The following is an 18,331-nucleotide window of genomic DNA, read 5'->3' on the forward strand; positions in this document are numbered from 1 at the left end:
TATTTTATATATATTTTTATTTTATATATACACAGTACCAGTCAAAAGTTTGGACACACCTTCTCATTCAATGGTTTTTCTTTTTTTTATTTTTATTTTATATATATTTTTATTTTATATATATATACATTACCAGTCAAAAGTTTGGACACACCTTCTCATTCAATGTTTTTCTTTATTTTTATTTTATTTATATTTTAATTTTATATTTATACAGTACAAGTCAAAAGTTTGGACACACCTTCTAATTCAATGTTTTTTCCTTATTTTTATTTTTATTTTATATATATTTAAATTTTATATATATACAGTACCAGTCAAAAGTTTGGACACACCTTCTCATTCAATGGTTTTCTTTATTTTTATTTTATATATTTTTTTATTTTATATATATACAGTACCAGTCAAAAGTTTGGACACACCTTCTCATTCAATGTTTTTTTATTTATTTTTATTTTTATTTTATATATATATACAGTACCAGTCAAAAGTTTGGACACACCTTCTCATTCAATGTTTTTCTTTATTTTTATTTTATATATATTTAAATTTTATATATATACAGTACCAGTCAAAAGTTTGGACACACCTTCTCATTCAATGGTTTTCTTTTTTTTATTTTATTTTATATATTTTTTTTTTATATTTACAGTACCAGTCAAAAGTTTGGACACACCTTCTCATTCAATGTTTTTCTTTATTTTTATTTTATATATATTTTAATTTTATTTTATACAGTACAAGTCAAAAGTTTGGACACACCTTCTCATTCAATGGTTTTTCTTATTTTTCAATAAAATTTTTTTTATTTTTATTTTTATTGGACACACCTTATATAATTTATTTTATTTTTATTTTATATTTACAGTACCAGTCAAAAGTTTGGACACACCTTCTCATTCAATGTTTTTCTTTATTTTTATTTTTATTTTATATATATTTTTATTTTATATATATACAGTACCAGTCAAAAGTTTGGACACACCTTCTCATTCAATGGTTTTCTTTATTTTTAGCTTTATTTTATATAATTTTATATATATACAGTACCAGTCAAAGGTTTGGACACACCTTCTCATTCAATGTTTTTCTTTATTTTTATTTTATATTTTTTATTTTATATCCCAGTACCAGTCAAAAGTTTGCACACCTTCTCATTCAATGGTTTCTCTTTATTTTTATTTAATAAAGTGACGGAACATTAACAGTGTTAAAAACATTTATTCACTTAATATACATCTTTACAGTTCTTTCTTTGTCCTACGGACCGGTAGTGGACATTTTCCGTCGGTGTTGGAGGGAATGCATGACGGGCGTCTGCAGGAATGTCTCGGTCTCTGTGTGTTTGACGGGTTTCATACGTTGTTGCCGAGCAAAGACTCGATGAGTCTTGAGCTGTTTGTGATCGCAGTCGTCACCACGATGAACTTATAACCTAAAAACAGAAACATGTATGTTATTTAGTATAATTTTGACCTTTTCACACAAAGTAACAAGTGAATAATTTACAATTCCAGGTAGTTTCATGAGGCATTGGTACACCTTCTGTTAATTAACTACATTTAATTGTTTAATGTTTGCTGACTAAAATAGTCTATTAGTCAGTGAACAGGCTAACATGTGAAATTTATTTATTTAATTTAGCAGAAAAGCATACAATTAGAAATGTATAGACATTAAAGTTCCAGGAAATGTATAAATAATAAATTAGCATTTACTTGAATTGAAAGAGAGATTGTTTTTTCTTTATTAGGAAATTAAAGACTTCTATAATAAAAGGTTACTGCTAATTTCTGGCAATTAAAGTATATGAAAGTTAAAGCACCATCATGGTCTACACATTCTTTACAGCATAGCTACAGAATGTTAATAGGTTAAATATGTATTAACCTTAATAATCACAAAAAAGAGACACTAAAGCTGTAAAACCTTTTAAATGAACTAATCTTTCATAATGTGATGTGACATGTTGTCAGGTGATTTGCCAGGAATTATGGAACCCAAGAATTTCAAAATAAAAATATCTTAAAGATGATTATATGCATAACTTCAAAAGTCTCCATCAGCCTTCAGGCCGTCTTTACCTTTCTCTCTGCCGAGGAAGCGTAGAGCTGAGATCTCAGAAAAGGTGCAGCCGCCGAGGAACATGACCAGGATGATTCTCTGAGCGTCGCTCTTTGCTTTTGAATCCGCTCCGTTGCTGCCTGAAGAGACACAAAAACAAAATAAATCAATTAGTTATCAGTTTATTATTATTAGCATTGTCATTTTTATAAATATAATCATAGTCACTGTTATTATTATCAATATTATTACCATTATTATTACCATTATTATTATTGTATTATGGTTATAATTATTATTATTGTAATTGTTATCATTATGATTGCTATTATTATAAAAAAAATGGTTATTATATTTATATTATGTTTATTATTATTATTGATAATATCATTAATATCATTATTTTATTATTATTATCATTAGAATTATTATTAATTATATTTATTTATTATTATCATTATTGTTAATATTATTATTTATTAATTTTCATAATTCCCCCGTTATTATTATCATCATTATTATTATTATTGATCAACATAATATAATTATTGTTATCATCATCATTATTATTATCATTAAAAAGCCAATTAGAAACACATTTATAAATATACAGTATATGTCCAAAAAATGTCCTTCTCTGGGGTACATTCAGTTTTTGCAATCAAGATTACAAAAATCTGGCTTGTTTTTTACATTTAGACACTACAGTATGTAAACATCCTCAAATGATTCACTGTCAACATTATATTAATATCTCTTTATGATCTGACCTGTAACAGCGAATTCATGTCCATTTAGCAGCTTGGTGACTTCTTCAAGCCCCGTCCAACCGTCTCGCTCCAACACCTGCACATGACCAAACCAGGAAGAACATCTGACTTTAGTGCTCTCCTCATTGAGCTCCTACACAGAGAACAGGTGACATCATGTTCTGTTTCCTCACCTGCTCCACCAGTTTACAGCTCAGAGGGACGTAGGCGCCGCTGAAGATGTAGGCCATGTCTCTGGGGACACGCAGGTCATACTCTTCATCCGACTTTGGCACCTTTACACAAAAATACAAACATACGATTAATACAATACGACAATCACAACAAGGCAAAATGAAAATAGTAGTAAAGATGATTTACCAGGTTGAGCTTTCGGCTCAGGGCTCTGAAGTTGCTTTTCCTTGCGAGAGAAGAGAAAGCGTCACTCAGCTTTCCTGTAAAAAAAAAAAAGAACAATAAAAAATAAATTCATATAACGGAGAGGAACTTAGATTTTGTTTTGGAAGATTTAAAAACACAAAAGGAATCCTGTTCCACCTGCGGTTTTGTCGTTGACCAGTTTGCCCACTTTGCTCTCCATAGCGGTCAGCGTCTCCCCCGGCGGCTGCTCCACCAGCACCCCCAACTGCTTCAGGTTGGCAAATGTGAGCAGGTGGTCGGCTCCATAGCTCTGAGGAGGTGGAGCAGAGAATACACTTTAAAAAGGTCTGTGGCTCCTCAACTGGACAGGGCTTTACTTGTCCCAACAAGAATAAAACAGTCAAATACACACAAAAACATGTGAAAATAGTATTATTAGTTATTAGTAAGTCATTTTTTTTATTTTGAGAGTCTGCTCTGTTCCTGTTTGTTCTTATATGCTGAAGTTGTGATTCTGAGATCTGTTTCATCATGTAGTCTGTCTGAATAAGAGAAGATCACAGCGATTCCTGTTTTCTCACTCACAAAGAAAATTCAGCAACAGCAAAGATGAGTGACAGGAGGTCAACATCTCCGTAAATGTATCTTTGCTCCCATCATCCTAACTTCATTATGAATATGTTGTATTGTCATTTATATGTAAAGAAAAATGTAATAAAAAAAATGAACACAAAGCAGCATAGATATAGAACGAAAATATGAAATGAATTAATAATAAATAATAAAAAGTTAGAATAAATAAAAATACCCTGAGCAAAATTGCACCATATAAGAAATAAGTAAAAAAAAATGAATAATAGAAAACACATAAGAATTTTGCTTTTAAGGAAAAATATTGTTTTCTAATGACATGTCTGTTTGTGGCTTTCATAAACATGAAACCATGTTAAATCTCACCTGTAGATATTGTGCTTTTAACGACCGGTAATCTTTTGGCAGAAGTCCTGTGAGAAACATAACACAGTTATTAATACAACATGTGAATAATCTTATTCTGATTTCAGTATTATATATATATATATTATATATATTTTACATAAAGACAACAAACCATTTTCCGTTATGGACAGAAGACAAAGCAGCCTCAGACTTTCTATCATGGAGACCTTATAAAAAAGAAAAGAATAAATAAGTTTCCATCATGTTGTTTATTATTCTACCTGATGCTCTATCAGACTGACTGTGTTTGAACGCACCTGTCTGCTGATGTGCTCCTCTAAGAAAGAAATGCTTTCACGGATTTCAAATCCTTCAAGTAAAGCTGGAACAGAAAACAAGATTTATGTCAATTACAACATAAACTTTACGGATCATGTCCTGTAAAGCAGAAGTGACATTAAAGGGATAGTTTGGATGTTTTCAAATAGGGTTGTATGAGTTACTTTAGAATACTTTCCCCGCTTTACCTTTCTGTTGAGAACTGAAGCCATTAAATCCATCTATGCTCTCTTCAAAGACACCAGACTCCATTGACAAAAACAGTAATTTTACGTTGCAGCACACAGGAGTTACTGGTCTACTGCTGCCTCCATCGGCTGGTTTGTTGGTGTGCTTATGTTACTTTGGTGTCATAAAGCAGTAGTTCCCCAATTATTTTACTTTGGAGCCCTCTAAGAAAACCTAAAAGTCATCACCCTAAAATATCTAATTATCGAACAAAAAGTGGGACAGAAAAAATAAGTTTAACCAATTTCAAAACTTAAAATCAAGACTGTTGTTTTTTTGTTTAGTTGCTTTAAAAGTTTAAAAGAAATGTGGCCTCCAGAAGCAGCCATTCAGCTGGAAAGTTTAATTTTGTCACATTATTCCAGAAGTTGCCATCTAGGTTTTAATTTCTTTTAGACTTATTTTAGATTTAATTTGTTGTTCACTTAAATTAAAGTGAAAGTGAAAACCTTTTCATTAAAAAACTTTCTTCAATGAATATAACTGGTCAGATTTTGAGTGAGGACCAAAAAAATTATATCTTTTTAACTAATTTATACACAGACTTTTTTTTATTTATCCACTTTTTTTAAGGGTTAGTTCTGATTCACCAGACACAATAACACAAACACACAAACAGATGGAGGCAGCAGTAGATCATCAACTCTGTTCTTGTGCGAGCTAAAATTACTGTTTTTGTCAATGGAGTCTGGTGTCTTTGAAGAGAGGATTAGATAACAGATTAAGTTCCCGTCATAAAGGTCTGTCTGACAGAAAGATAAAGAGGTGAAAATACTAAAAGCTGAATCTTAAATATGGACAGCAGAGAATTCTTACAGTGTTCAGTCTTCAACAGCTCCTGAAAATCCTGCTTCGTCTTCTTCTTCATAATCGATTCACTGGCTCCGATGTCTGAAAGAGACAACGTGCTCTTCACAAAACTTTTTAAAAAATCAATCGATGTGATAAACTGATCATTGTTGAGAAACTCACGTAGGCTGAGCAGCTTATGCTCCTGTTTCAACCCTTTAAGTTCCTCTGAGACAAACGTCTTCATCTGCTTTATGTCCATCCCCCGACGCTTCTGCAGAATTAAGAAAACAAAAAAAGTGTAAGAACAGAATTAGTTTAAATAACAGATGAGGGTGACGAACATTTACTCACATCATACGCCGTCTGGAGATTCCTGGCTTTCTGACTGAGGAAGCCGAAGACGTTGGAGAAATGCTCGTTTCTGATTTCGTTGAAGACCTACGAGACACATCAGAGAGGGTTCAAACATTTAACTTAGAGTCATGATGATGATGATGATGATGATGATGATGATGATGATGGATCTCTAACGTCCGGAGCAGCCTACCTTATCCTGAGAGTTCAGCATGACTTTTATACTTTTGTCAGAGGACGTAACATCGGGTCCAAACTCCACACATCCTGCAGAACAGATGATGCAAGTCATTATAAAACTGGCAGATTTAATTTTGCAGAAAAAAATACACCATTTCAAATCTGCTTTTAACCTCAAACTACTTTACTTGTACATCAAAATTGCATAATTTTCAATTTCTTTATTTCTATTGTATCACCTTTTTAAAGTGTCTTTGAGTTTTTTGAAAAGCGATTTCTTAATTAAATGTATTTTATTATATTATTAAAACAATCAGTGCTTCTGTGCAAACTGGCTTTTGTATATATATTTTTTTAAATGTATATTGTTCTTTAAAATGTTGTCTTATCTCTATGTTTCCCTGTTAGATTTTTTTTGTCATTTTCTGTAATTTTGTTGTGTTTTATGAATATCTCTTTTTGTACCTTTGTTGTAGTTACTTTTTTTTTTAAGTTACTTTTTTTTTTTTTAAAGGCTCTAGAGGAATAAAAGCTGTTCATTTAGTCTTTACATTGTCAAAACAAAAACCCACCAGGGTCAAAATCTTCATCTAACAAAAACCCATAAATATATACAGAATTTTTAATAGTGCGACACAGACAATATGCAAGAAAAACAATCTATAAATTTAGCAAATATATTTAAATTGTAATAAAAAAAATGTCCCTTTGTCAGACGTTGTTAACATGTCGAAAATCTTGATTTGATTGACCTCTCTGTTAAACAACCAGTTTTTAAGACCAGTGATCAAATTATAATCTTCTGCTTGTTAAGTTGTCTGACAACAGAAAAACGTTTTGTTAATGAGAACTTGACTGTGAAATTCAGCTCTACCAAAACACGAGGAGCAAAAGGTAACTGAGCCGGTTTATCAGGTATTTAAAAAATGTGAGCAGAGATCTTATGAAAACATTTGTGTAGACACGTCACCCTCACACATGAACTTACGGCTGCACAATTAATAGAATATTCCTCGTGACTACAGGCTTCCCACAATTAAATGAACATGATCGACTGCAATATTGAGGTTTCTGTTGATCTAATTTTAGGTTAAAAGTTTTAGTAGGATTTTAGTTTGCTTCTAGAAGACGCACTATGAATAAAAAACAGTAATATTTGGATGCAAAGATTTGAACATTAGCAGTGCTCCGTTTATTAAAATGAAAAATGGGAAAGTGCAATAAAAATACTTTGGCCCTAAAATAAATGATTATTTGTAATCTAAATATTGTCCATAGTAATTGTGATGTAATAATACATACTCTCGCCCAACATAAACTGTATTTTTAGATTCAGCTGTATTTATGTGGACAGACGAAGGATTTAACTCTGAACACAGTCAACTCTCCTCAGGCTGCTTTCATACTCACCACATTTGATTCTAAATATATCATCCACGAGTCCCTCGTAGACGACTTGTGAGCACAGAGGAGTGACGAAGTCCACATCTGTAGACACATCGACAATGATAAAGGGGACAGAAGGAAACACAGGTCAGAGTGTCATCCTCTGGAGGGATGAAAGGAGTTTTGGGTGCTAACTGCATTCTCTCTAGTGTCCATCAGGGGGCGACTCCTCTGGTTGTATAGAAGTCTATGAGAAAATGACTCTACTTCTCTCTTGATTTATTCCCTCAGTAAACATTGTAAACATGAGTTTATGGTCTCAATCTCTAGTTTCAAGTCTTCTTCAATACAGCATGATGTTCATTTAGTAAATGATGCTCCATTTAGAGTCAAACAGACCATAAAGCAGGGGATGATTTAGGGCGGGGCTTACTGTGATTGACAGGTTGCTACCACGGTGTTGTCTGGTCTGGGAGTTGTCCGTGTTTTTGTCATACAACTTTAGCCCTTTAATAGTTATTTCACTTCATGAAAGTTCATTGTAACATTTTGGTTGCCTAATACTTAGCTCCACCCTCTAGTGTCACTTCTTCACGGCCAAAATGACCAACTCAAGGATTAAAAACTGATGTTCTTTATGTAAACAAAGCAAGGAGAAGCTCTGATCACAACAGACACAGAGGGAGAGTGACTTCATTCTCTGCTCAGGTCGACATTACTCCACTCTACCTTCACGTATACAGAAGCTGTTTGCTGCTATATTAATACTCTGAGTCTCGTATCCTGCACCTTTAAGGATCCTTGTCTCCTCACCTCTGTCAATGAGAAAAACTTTTCCTATTTCAGCTTGACGAGCTCTTTGTTCTCCCTCTTCCACCTGCTCCCTCCACGACTCGTAGGCCATCTGGTAGCAGGCAGAAACGGAAACATTATCTCAGTTAAAGCCAAACACATCATCTGACATTTAGGTTTCTGGTCTCTGATCATTCTGCACCTTGGAACACCGTCCGATCCCGTAGACCTTGGAGAACGGGCCGTAGAGGGAGTGGAGGAGGTGCAGAGCGCTGCCGGCCGTCCTCACCCAGCGCTGGTCCCCCGCCTGTCAGAGCAAAGATACAAAACATATTACAATTACACCGACTCATTGTGAAAATAAATCAGTCCTAATTTGAAGCAGAATTCAGATTAGATTTTTGATTGACTCACATGATTTGACTGAATATATAGAAAACTCTGTCACCCCTTACATGTGCCATATTTTATGGATATTTCATATTATATTCATTGCATAACCATAACAGCACAGAACAACTGACAAGCTGTACGTATATCCCGAATACTGAACACAAGAACTGCAGGAAGTTTGTTTAAAACAAGCGATTTGGATTGATTTTGAAGAGATTATTTCGTTTGATATTGCATGTTTTTCTATCATTTTTAATAGAATTTTCTCTCTGCATTATGTATTTGTTTGAATTTTAAACAATCCTACACACTTCATAAGTTGATTCTTTGACAAATTTTGTTTCTCCTTCTCCCTGACGCTGGAGCCATTGCTACATCATTATTCTAAGAGGGATTTATGTACAACAGAAAACAGCAACGTCGACCTAAACTACGACATAAAGGACACAAAATATGTCTTAAGAGTTAACTGGCTCAATAATTAATCCACTTCATCATTTCTGTGCACAATATTTACCAGGAAGTTGTCTCTGAAGAACTCCGGCAGCTCCAGACTGATGATGTCCTCGTCCAGAGGAAGGAGATAGAAAGACCACTCATCAGTGGTCACATCTGTGGGACGACAAAAACAAGTTTAGAATTGTTATTCTTATTTTTATTTTGGAAAAGCAGTCATTCCCCATACTAGTGTCAGCCTTCACAAAGCATTGTGCAAAACTCAAAACAGCAGTATGTCTGGTAACCATTTTACATCTGGAGGTTTTTTTCTTTAGCTTTAATTATTTACAACTTAACATGGGAAGCTTTAACCTTAGAATACAAAAAAGAGCAAGATGTGATAAACACCCAGACTCTTGAGATAATGTGGAACATGTAAACCACTATAAAACTCTTTAAAGATCCACATTACCATAAAAACACACACAGAAAACAAATGAAGATTCCTTTTCATCCACCTCTTTTATTGCCATATATAAGATAAGATAAGATAAGATAAGATAAGATAAGATAAGATAATCCTTTATTAGTCCCGCAGCGGGGAAATTTGCAGGATTACAGCAGCATAGAGTAAAGTGCACACAAGAGACATAGTAAAAGAAAAACAAGATAAATAAAAATGAAAATGAAATTTAAAAAAAACAAGTATTATAAATAAGCAATAAAAAACAGTAGAAATCAACAATAACTGAAATATTATAACTATAATTGCACAGTGTATTTGTATTGCACAGGTTTTTAGTGTCATGTGTCATGTGGTCATGTGGTCTGCTGGGAGCAGAGCTGGTTGTGTAGTCTGACAGCAGCTGGAAGGAAGGACCGGCGGTACCTCTCCTTCACACACCGGGGTGAAGGAGAGGTACCGCAGGTCCTTCCTTCCTGTTTATATGTGTGCGTATAAATAAATAATATGAGTGTAAAATGAGAAATGTATAAATAAAATAATCAAAAGGGTTTACAGAGGTGGATTTTGTGTGTGGTCTTCTCCCTTTGTATTCTATGAGCAATCAGAGTAATGATGTTAACAAATTCACAACTTTTCAAGTCTGCTTTAACCTCTAACCATTTTACTAGTTCTGTGAAGTATGTTTTTAAATATGTATCTCTATTTTATCCCCTTTGTAAAGTGTCTTTGAGCTTTTTTTAAAAAGCCATTCCTAAATAAAATGTATTATTATTATTATTATTATTATTATTATTATGTTATTAGCGTTTTGGGACAAAAACTAGTGTGTTCTTATACCCAAACTAGCAGACTATTTAGGATGCAAGAGAAATATTTACTATGTCCCAATACATAGTTTGTCAAACGCAGCATGCCAAAAATACCAGGATGTTCTACTGCATCAGGTCGCATTTTGCAGTATGCAAGCCAGCATGCCTTTCTGGCTATTCTGACCCACAATCCTTTGCACAGCAGATAAATAAAGAGGGTCAAAGGTCAAGGTGCAATATGATAAAGTAGTATGCACCAACTGAATGCATACTGCATGAAACAGTAGATACCTTTTAAGGACAGCTGCAGTATGTACTAAATGTAAAAATAAAATAAAATGTGATTTGAAACGCAGTAGAAGTGAAGAAATGAAAAAGCTCACCACCAAGGATCCCCTGCTCCTCCAGCACCGCCTCACACGCATAGAACTGGACCACACAGGAGGGTCAACAGGTTAATTTATTAACTAATTATATGGTCCAATTAAGAAGTTATTCTAAGATAAATCAAAGCAGAGTGCGAGCACAACAGAAAAGTAGGGAAATACCTTCTGAGGAGTGAAGATGATCTTGTATCTTCTAAATTTTCCCACAGCCTTGTCTGCATTGGCCACATCTGGAACGAGAAGGATCATAGAATGACAACATTTAGTAGACTGGTTGCTATGACTACGTGACTGCATGTATGCAGGGCTGGGTATTATGGGACGTTTCTTTATACACTGTGTGAATAAGATAGGAGACTTTTGATACCAAAGTAACCATTTTTGTTTACCTTTATTTGTAAAACATTGACATACTTTTCCTCAAAAGGAATCAGAAGCTGTGCGATCAAAGAATAAGTCAATAAAATTAGAAATGTGACATTCAATGCTAACTTTCTGTAAACGTTAAATACGTAATGCTGCGAACCAAAACAAAAGAACCCAATATATACACACATATATCATGTGATATGATGTTACTGTTGTTACACTACTTACCACATATCCATTTGACAGTTTGAATTCTTGGCCGGATCAGAAAACAGAGCCTGAAGGAGAGAAATGCCACATTGTCATGCAGTCATAATCAGGTGTGTGTGTGTGTGTGTGTGTGTGTGTGTGTGTGTGTGTGTGTGTGTGTGTGTGTGTGTGTGTGTGTGTGTGTGTGTTAAATATGTGTTAGGAGAATGAAGGGTGCAGGGCTCACTGATCTGAGGTGCTGACAACAGGTTTGTATTCCACTTTGTAGAGTTTGTCGACTTCATGTTGCTTTAAAATGACAAAAAAAAAAAGAAACAAAAAGAGACAACTTGTTTGAAAACAATATTTTAAGTGTAGTTTTTTCTGAATAGTTTCTTAATTAAGGGTCAGAGGAGTCACAGCTGATGAGGTTCACCTTTAGTGTTGACACATTGGCAATACGATCCAGCGGGCTCATCAAGTCCGCCTCGATGAACAGGTCCTTCTTCCCCGGCAGCTTTGTGATAAAGAGAGGAAGACGGGACAGTGAAGGCAAAATCTATATGATAATCTATTCAACAATAAACACAAACAACATGCTTTCTATTGTGAACAACACAAACAGGACTCTCTGCCTATTTACATTAATTACTACCAGCCTTAACCAAGTGTGGGGCAGAGTTTGTACATTAAAATACACTTATTATGTGGAGGAATTTTTCAAAACTTTTAACACTAGTTTTTTTTAATTACTATTGCAACAAATCCTACGAAAACACAGAACCGTTAAGCCTCAGTCCGTCCTTCCACTGTGCTCAAAGACCTATTGATTTCTACCAAAGACATATATCTTTAGAAATGGGTCAGAAAATGCAGTCTCCTTTTATAAAAAGGCAAAGAAATTTATTAAAAAAACTGATCACTGATCATTAACCAAATGTCACTCAAAACAGGAGGATGTAGAAACATTTGTTGGGGACTATTTTCAGGAAAATTAATCCACATTTGGTGCCCTAGTGGTGTTCAATCGCCCCAAGTTCTCCCACACAACTTCCCTTCTCCGTTCTCTACACTGGCTCCCTGTAAGAGCTCGCATCCAGTTACAGACTCTGGTGCTAGCCTACAGGGCAGTGAAAGGAACAGCTCCTTCCTATCTCCAGGCCTTGGTCAAGCCCTACACCCCCGCCCGACCACTTGGCTCTGCTGCCTCGGGGCGATTGGTTGCCCCGTCGCTCAGAGGTCCCTGCGGCCGATCCACCCGGTCACAGCTTTTTTCTGTCCTGGCCCCTCAGTGGTGGAATGAACTCCCCACTGACGTCAGGACAGCAGAGTCACTGCCCATCTTTAACCTCACCTCTTCAAGAAGTACTACCCTGAGCCTTCCTCGTAGCACTTATTGTATTCTATTAGTTTGTTGCACTTATTGTATTCTATTAGTTTGTTGCACTTATTGTATTCGTATTATTTGTTTGCATTTATTGTATTCTATTAGTTTGTTTCTGTACTTTTAGATGCTTGTTTAAGAAAGGAGATGCACTTATGACTTCTGGTGACTAGTAGTTCTCTTGAATACCTATGTTGAATACACTTATTGTAAAAGTCTGCTTTGGATAAATGTATGTAATGTAATGTATGTAATGTGTAATGTAATGTAATGTAATGTAATGTAATGTAATGTAATGTAATGACTGTAATGTATGTAATTGTGGCAGCAGGACGGTGAATGTGGTGTTTGACTTCATGGTGATGAAGGAACAATCACTGATGTGTTTTTAAATGGATCTCTATTTGTTGACATTAACAAAATGGGAAAATCCCCTATGGACAGATGGGGTGTGGTCAGAGATGCAGGAGCTGTTTCCTAATTGCACAAATAGTCCCCAAAACATAATTCAGCGTAAAAGTATCTTATTTTTAGTTGTGTATTCAATGCATGTTCATTAAAACATGTTATTACACACCAGTCATTGTTAGTGGTGTGTCAAGATGGCAGTCAGCCAAACCAAACTAACAACAGGCACATTATGACATATTGTCCTACCTGTTCCAGCAGGTAGATGAGCTGATCTCTGGCCAGCCTCTTGAGCAGAGAGAAGTCTGGCAGCTCCGGGCAGTCTCTCCTGGCACTGTGAGCCATTCTGGAGAGCAAACACACATCACATTAAACACAGAAACACAACAATAAAACACCTCTAACGCAGGGACAACACGTGGAATGACAGATGAGAAACAACCACATAGAGGAACCAAGAATATGTGATGTGACTGACCTGGCTAGCGTTAGCTTCTAGGCTAAAAACACGCCCTTTACATCATTGTATATTTTAAAAACCGGCTTCAAACAGCTCACAGTTATGCATATATAATGTCAGAAATGTATTCAATAAACAGAAGAAACAAAGCAGCACATATACGTCCAAACAAAACAAACAGGGGCGTTTAATCTGATATTAGAAGCTACCTGCTGCTTCCGTAGCGAAAAGAAGCGGAACCAATCTCCTCATCGGCCGGTGTTTCTACCCGGACGACTCTGACAGACGGACTGCTTTAAAGGAGCGACGGAGCGGTCAGGTGACACACGTGGTTTCTCTCTGACGCCGCTTGTTATTGTCCAACATGAGTTCAGACACAGTTTTATTAGTAGAGACGGTGAATTTCGCGGCGGAGAAGCATCGCAGTCAGCGGCGCAAAGACCCGGAGGGGACCCCGTACATCAACCACCCCATCGGTAGGAACCCCCCCACTCTGTGTGCTGCGTTCAGGGACCGCTCCGGACTGTCTGACACTGCAGGAGTCAAAACAATAACAGTGGTGGAAACACACCTTCCCATTCAGTGGTTTTATTTATTTTATATATATATATATATATATATATATATATATATATATATATATATATATATATATATATTTATCATTCAATAGTTTGGACACTTTCTCATTCAATGGTTTTTTTTTATTATTTTTTATTTTATTTTATATATTTACAGTACCAGTCAAAAGTTTGGACACACCTTCTCATTCAATGGTTTTTATTTCATTTTATATATTTTTTATTTTATATATATACAGTACCAGACAAAAGTTTGGACACACTTTCTCATTCAATGTTTTTTCTTTATTTTTATTTTATTTTATATATGTTTTTATTTTATTTTATATTTATTTAGTACCAGTCAAAAGTTTGGACACACCTTCTCATTCAATGGTTTTTTTATTTTATTTTATATATATTTTAGTATATATACAGTACCAGTCAAATGTTTGGACACACTTTCTTCATTCAATTTTATATAGTTTTTTTTTATTTTTTGGATTTTATTCAATGGTTTCTCTTTATTTTTATTTTATATTTTATTTTATTTTATATATTTTTCATATACAGTACCAGTCAAAAGTTTGGACACACTTTCTCATTCAATGGTTTTTTATTTATTTTTATTGTATTTTATATTTATTTTATTTTATATTTATTTTATATTTATATATATATATACAGTTCCAGTCAAAAGTTTGGACACACCTTCTCAATTTTTTCTTTTTTTATTTTTTATTTTATATATATTTTTTTATTTTTATATATACTTTATTTTTTCATTTTATTTTATTTTATATTTTTTTTTTTATTTTATATATATTACAGTACCAGTCAAAAGTTTGAACACACCTTCTCATTCAATGGTTTTTATTTTATTTTATATATATATTTATTTTTTATGTATATACAGTACCAGTCAAAAGTTTGGACACACTTTCTCATTCAATGTTTTTTCTTTATTTTTATTTTTATTTTATATATATATTTATTTTATATATATACAGAACCAGTCAAAAGGTTGGACACACTTTTTCATTCAATGGTTTTTTCTTTATTTTTATTTTATTTTATATTTTTTTATTTTATATATATATACAGTACCAGTCAAAAGTTTGGACACACCTTCTCATTCAATGGTTTTTTTTTTTTTTTTTTTTTTTTCTTCTACATTGTAGATTAATATTGAAGACATCCAAACTATGAAGGAACACATATGGAATTATGTGGTAAACAAACAAATGCTCAACAAACCAGAATATGTTTTATATTTTAGATTCTTCAAAGTAGTTGAATGAGAAGGTGTGTCCACACTTTTGACTGGTACTGTACTTAAGTACAATTTTAAAGTATTTGCACTTTATTTACTGCTCCTTTGTACTTCTACCAATATTGTACTTTTTATAGCACTAACATGTATTATTAGTTTTTTTGCCAGATCCAGACTTATAATACAAAATATAATGAACTAATAAGTTTTGATGTGTTTTCATAGATAAGATAAGGCTTTATTGATCCCCTTGAGGAAATTCACGAGCAACATGGGGTTACATATAAAGCAACAGAAGTAGCTCCACCTTTAAGAGCTACAGCATTAACGTTATCAATAATGTGTCGATCAATAATTGTAGTACAATAATATAATATAATAATAATATAATGACTTAAAAAATAAGTAATTTTGCGTGTTGAACACTATCACATTTGGTAAATGAAGTATTTGTTGATGCTAATAAGTTTGTACTTTTATTTAAGTTACATTTTAAATGTCGGACTTTTACTTGTCGCAGAGTATTTCCACACTGTAGTGTTACTACTTTTACTTAAAGTTAAGAGTATTTCTTCCACCACTGGATTTTGAAATAGTGACTGTTGTTAAACGTTGTAAAGCTGTGATACTTGATACTTTCTGAGGTATTGGAGGGAGGAAGACATTTTTTTACTTATGTATTATTCTTTACTGTGTGATTACTTATTTATAATACTTGTTTTGATCTTGTTTTTTCACTATGTCTCTTGTTTGCACTATCCACTCTACTGCTGTAATCCTGCAAATTTCCCCGCTGTGGGACTAATAAAGGATTATTTTATCTTATCTTATGTTGGATATATAATCAGTTTAATATAAGTTTTTAAAACTCTATTAATAAATTGGTTAACATTAGATAATTGAAGATAAATCAGTATCAATGTATATCTTAAACAATAAGTTACACAAATTTGAAGGACATAAAAATCATTAGGTATTAGTTCATTTAGAAACAATGTTTCCATTATGTCCAACACGTCTACATTTATTTTATTAAACCATAAAATATCCCGCTCAGGTTTTTTCTCGGTCAGAATAATTACATTTTAAACAGGTTTTAAAGTCCCAGTGAAATGAAAAATACATGTTTTTCAGTTGTGTCCTTGTGTTAAATATTAATTTAGCTCTTGTTATATGCCAAATATATGTTAAATAATATTAATTTCAGAGTATTTTAACATCAAATCCTTGTCTTTTTTTCTTCTGTAAAACGGTTTCAAACTTTTAAGGAGTCGCGAGAATCCTCAGCCATGAAGGAGGCGTCTCAGACATCGAGGTTTTACAAGTGAGTATGAGATGTTAACACTTCGACCGGTGCTCTTTGTGTCACTGAGCCGGTGTCTCTTCCTCCCTGCAGGCTGCTCTGCTTCACGACACGGTGGAGGACACGGACACGTCTCTCGAAGAGCTCGAGGCCAAGTTCGGACCGGTCGTTGCTCGTATCGTTCAGGAGGTGACGGACGACAAAAGCCTGAACAAACAGGAGAGGAAACGTCAGCAGGTGGAGCACGCGCCTCACTGCAGCCGGCAAGCCAAACTGGTCAAACTGGCTGATAAACTGTACAATCTGAGGGACTTGAACCGCAGCACACCAGCCGGTCAGCATCTGTCACTTTTAGTCTGTTACCTAAGAGTTCATTTCAATTATCTGTTTTTTTATTTGTTCAATGTGTTTAAACAAGGCAACTGTTATTAGAAGCCACCCAACAATGTTATTTGCATTAATTGGGCGGCAACATCCGGGTCTGAATATTGAAGCCGATGCTGACGTGTCTTAAAGCTGCATTCTCTCTGCTGTCCATCAGGGGGCGACTCCTCTGGTTGTATAGAAGTCTATGAGAAAATGACTCTACTTCTCTCTTGATTTATTCCCTCAGTAAACATTGTAAACATGAGTTTATGGTCTCAATCTCTAGTTTCAAGTCTTCTTCAATACAGCATGATGTTCATTTAGTAAATGATGCTCCATTTAGAGTCAAACAGACCATAAAGCAGGGTATGCTTTAGGGCGGGGCTACACACTGATTGACAGGTCGACACCATAGATGTATACGGTGTCTCTATGTCACTCCTCCACATTCCAACTATGGTAACTATTGTTCATTGGATTAAAAAAAAAACAACAACATGGCACCGAACTCGAGGCTTCATGACGACCGTCCACAAACCAATGGGTGACGTCACCATGACTACATCACCTTCTTATCGTCTATGAGTACACACAAAGTAATATTTTGGTAAAGAGGTTCCTTTATAGACTTGTTAACCTGTCTGACTTTTACTCTCTATTAAAAACTAAAAACACTGTACTCTGAAAGGACAATAGAAGACACTACAGTTGTCACTTAAAGAGTGTGTTTTCAATATGGAAGTACATAAGTACAAATACTTGACAGTGTACTAACCTAGTCACCATGCTTTCCTCTGTGTGTGTTACAGGTTGGACAGCCGAGCGGGTGCAGGAGTATTTCGTTTGGGCCCGTGAGGTGGTGAGAGGCCTGAAAGGAACACACTCCGCTCTGGAGGCGAAGCTGGAGGAGCTGTTCAGACAGAGAGGGATCCAGCTCTGACCACGCAGAGGACAGCACAGCGTTCTGATTACAAAGACAATACTGTTTCATTTGTTCATTTTCGAATAAATCATATCGTATACATCTGCGTGGTGACTGGTGTTTAATTTTAGTTTTCATATTTTGATTGTGTAGTTGAATTGACTGTACTAGCTCAAAAGGGTGCTTCTACTCAATACTGAGCAAAGGGTCTGAATACTTATGACCATGTGATATTTCAGTTTTTCTTTTTTAATAAATTTGCTATCTATCTATCTGCATGTCTATCTATCTGTCTGTCTGTCTATCTATCTATCTATCTATCTATCTATCTATCTTCTATCTATCTAGTTGTGTTATAACTGTAATGTGTGTTATCGGCCACTAGATGGCGCTACTGCACT

General features: G+C 34.5%; 2 protein-coding genes across 3 annotated transcripts; one reads left to right on the plus strand and one right to left on the minus strand.

The window, feature by feature from the left end:
• Nucleotides 1–1,150: 1,150 nt before the first annotated feature.
• On the minus strand, nt 1,151–13,798 carry vps33b (VPS33B late endosome and lysosome associated). 2 transcript variants are annotated; one of them, XM_054610411.1, is made up of 24 exons: nt 13,716–13,798; nt 13,296–13,392; nt 11,691–11,771; nt 11,502–11,563; nt 11,294–11,343; nt 10,859–10,926; nt 10,694–10,739; nt 9,115–9,209; nt 8,407–8,511; nt 8,226–8,316; nt 7,437–7,514; nt 6,040–6,113; nt 5,844–5,930; nt 5,673–5,763; nt 5,517–5,591; nt 4,451–4,515; nt 4,306–4,360; nt 4,152–4,198; nt 3,372–3,504; nt 3,195–3,268; nt 3,008–3,109; nt 2,835–2,910; nt 2,085–2,204; nt 1,151–1,435 (listed from the first exon to the last, which is right to left on the minus strand). In XM_054610411.1, exons 2-24 carry the CDS (start codon nt 13,389–13,391, stop codon nt 1,356–1,358), a joined length of 1,851 nt encoding a protein of 616 aa, XP_054466386.1. In that variant the 5' UTR covers nt 13,392; nt 13,716–13,798; the 3' UTR covers nt 1,151–1,355. The 2 variants fall into 2 exon arrangements, with proteins under 2 accessions (XP_054466386.1, XP_054466392.1); XM_054610417.1 differs by lacking the exon at nt 13,716–13,798 and adding an exon at nt 13,525–13,656.
• On the plus strand, nt 13,775–18,032 carry hddc3 (HD domain containing 3). The gene is made up of 4 exons (XM_054610427.1): nt 13,775–13,982; nt 16,608–16,663; nt 16,736–16,976; nt 17,818–18,032. Exons 1-4 carry the CDS (start codon nt 13,871–13,873, stop codon nt 17,946–17,948), a joined length of 540 nt encoding a protein of 179 aa, XP_054466402.1. The 5' UTR covers nt 13,775–13,870; the 3' UTR covers nt 17,949–18,032.
• The last annotated feature ends 299 nt before the right edge of the window (nt 18,033–18,331 follow it).

The sequence above is a fragment of the Anoplopoma fimbria genome, chromosome 2 (assembly GCF_027596085.1).
Source record: "Anoplopoma fimbria isolate UVic2021 breed Golden Eagle Sablefish chromosome 2, Afim_UVic_2022, whole genome shotgun sequence".
NCBI classification, from domain to species: Eukaryota; Metazoa; Chordata; class Actinopteri; order Perciformes; family Anoplopomatidae; genus Anoplopoma; species Anoplopoma fimbria.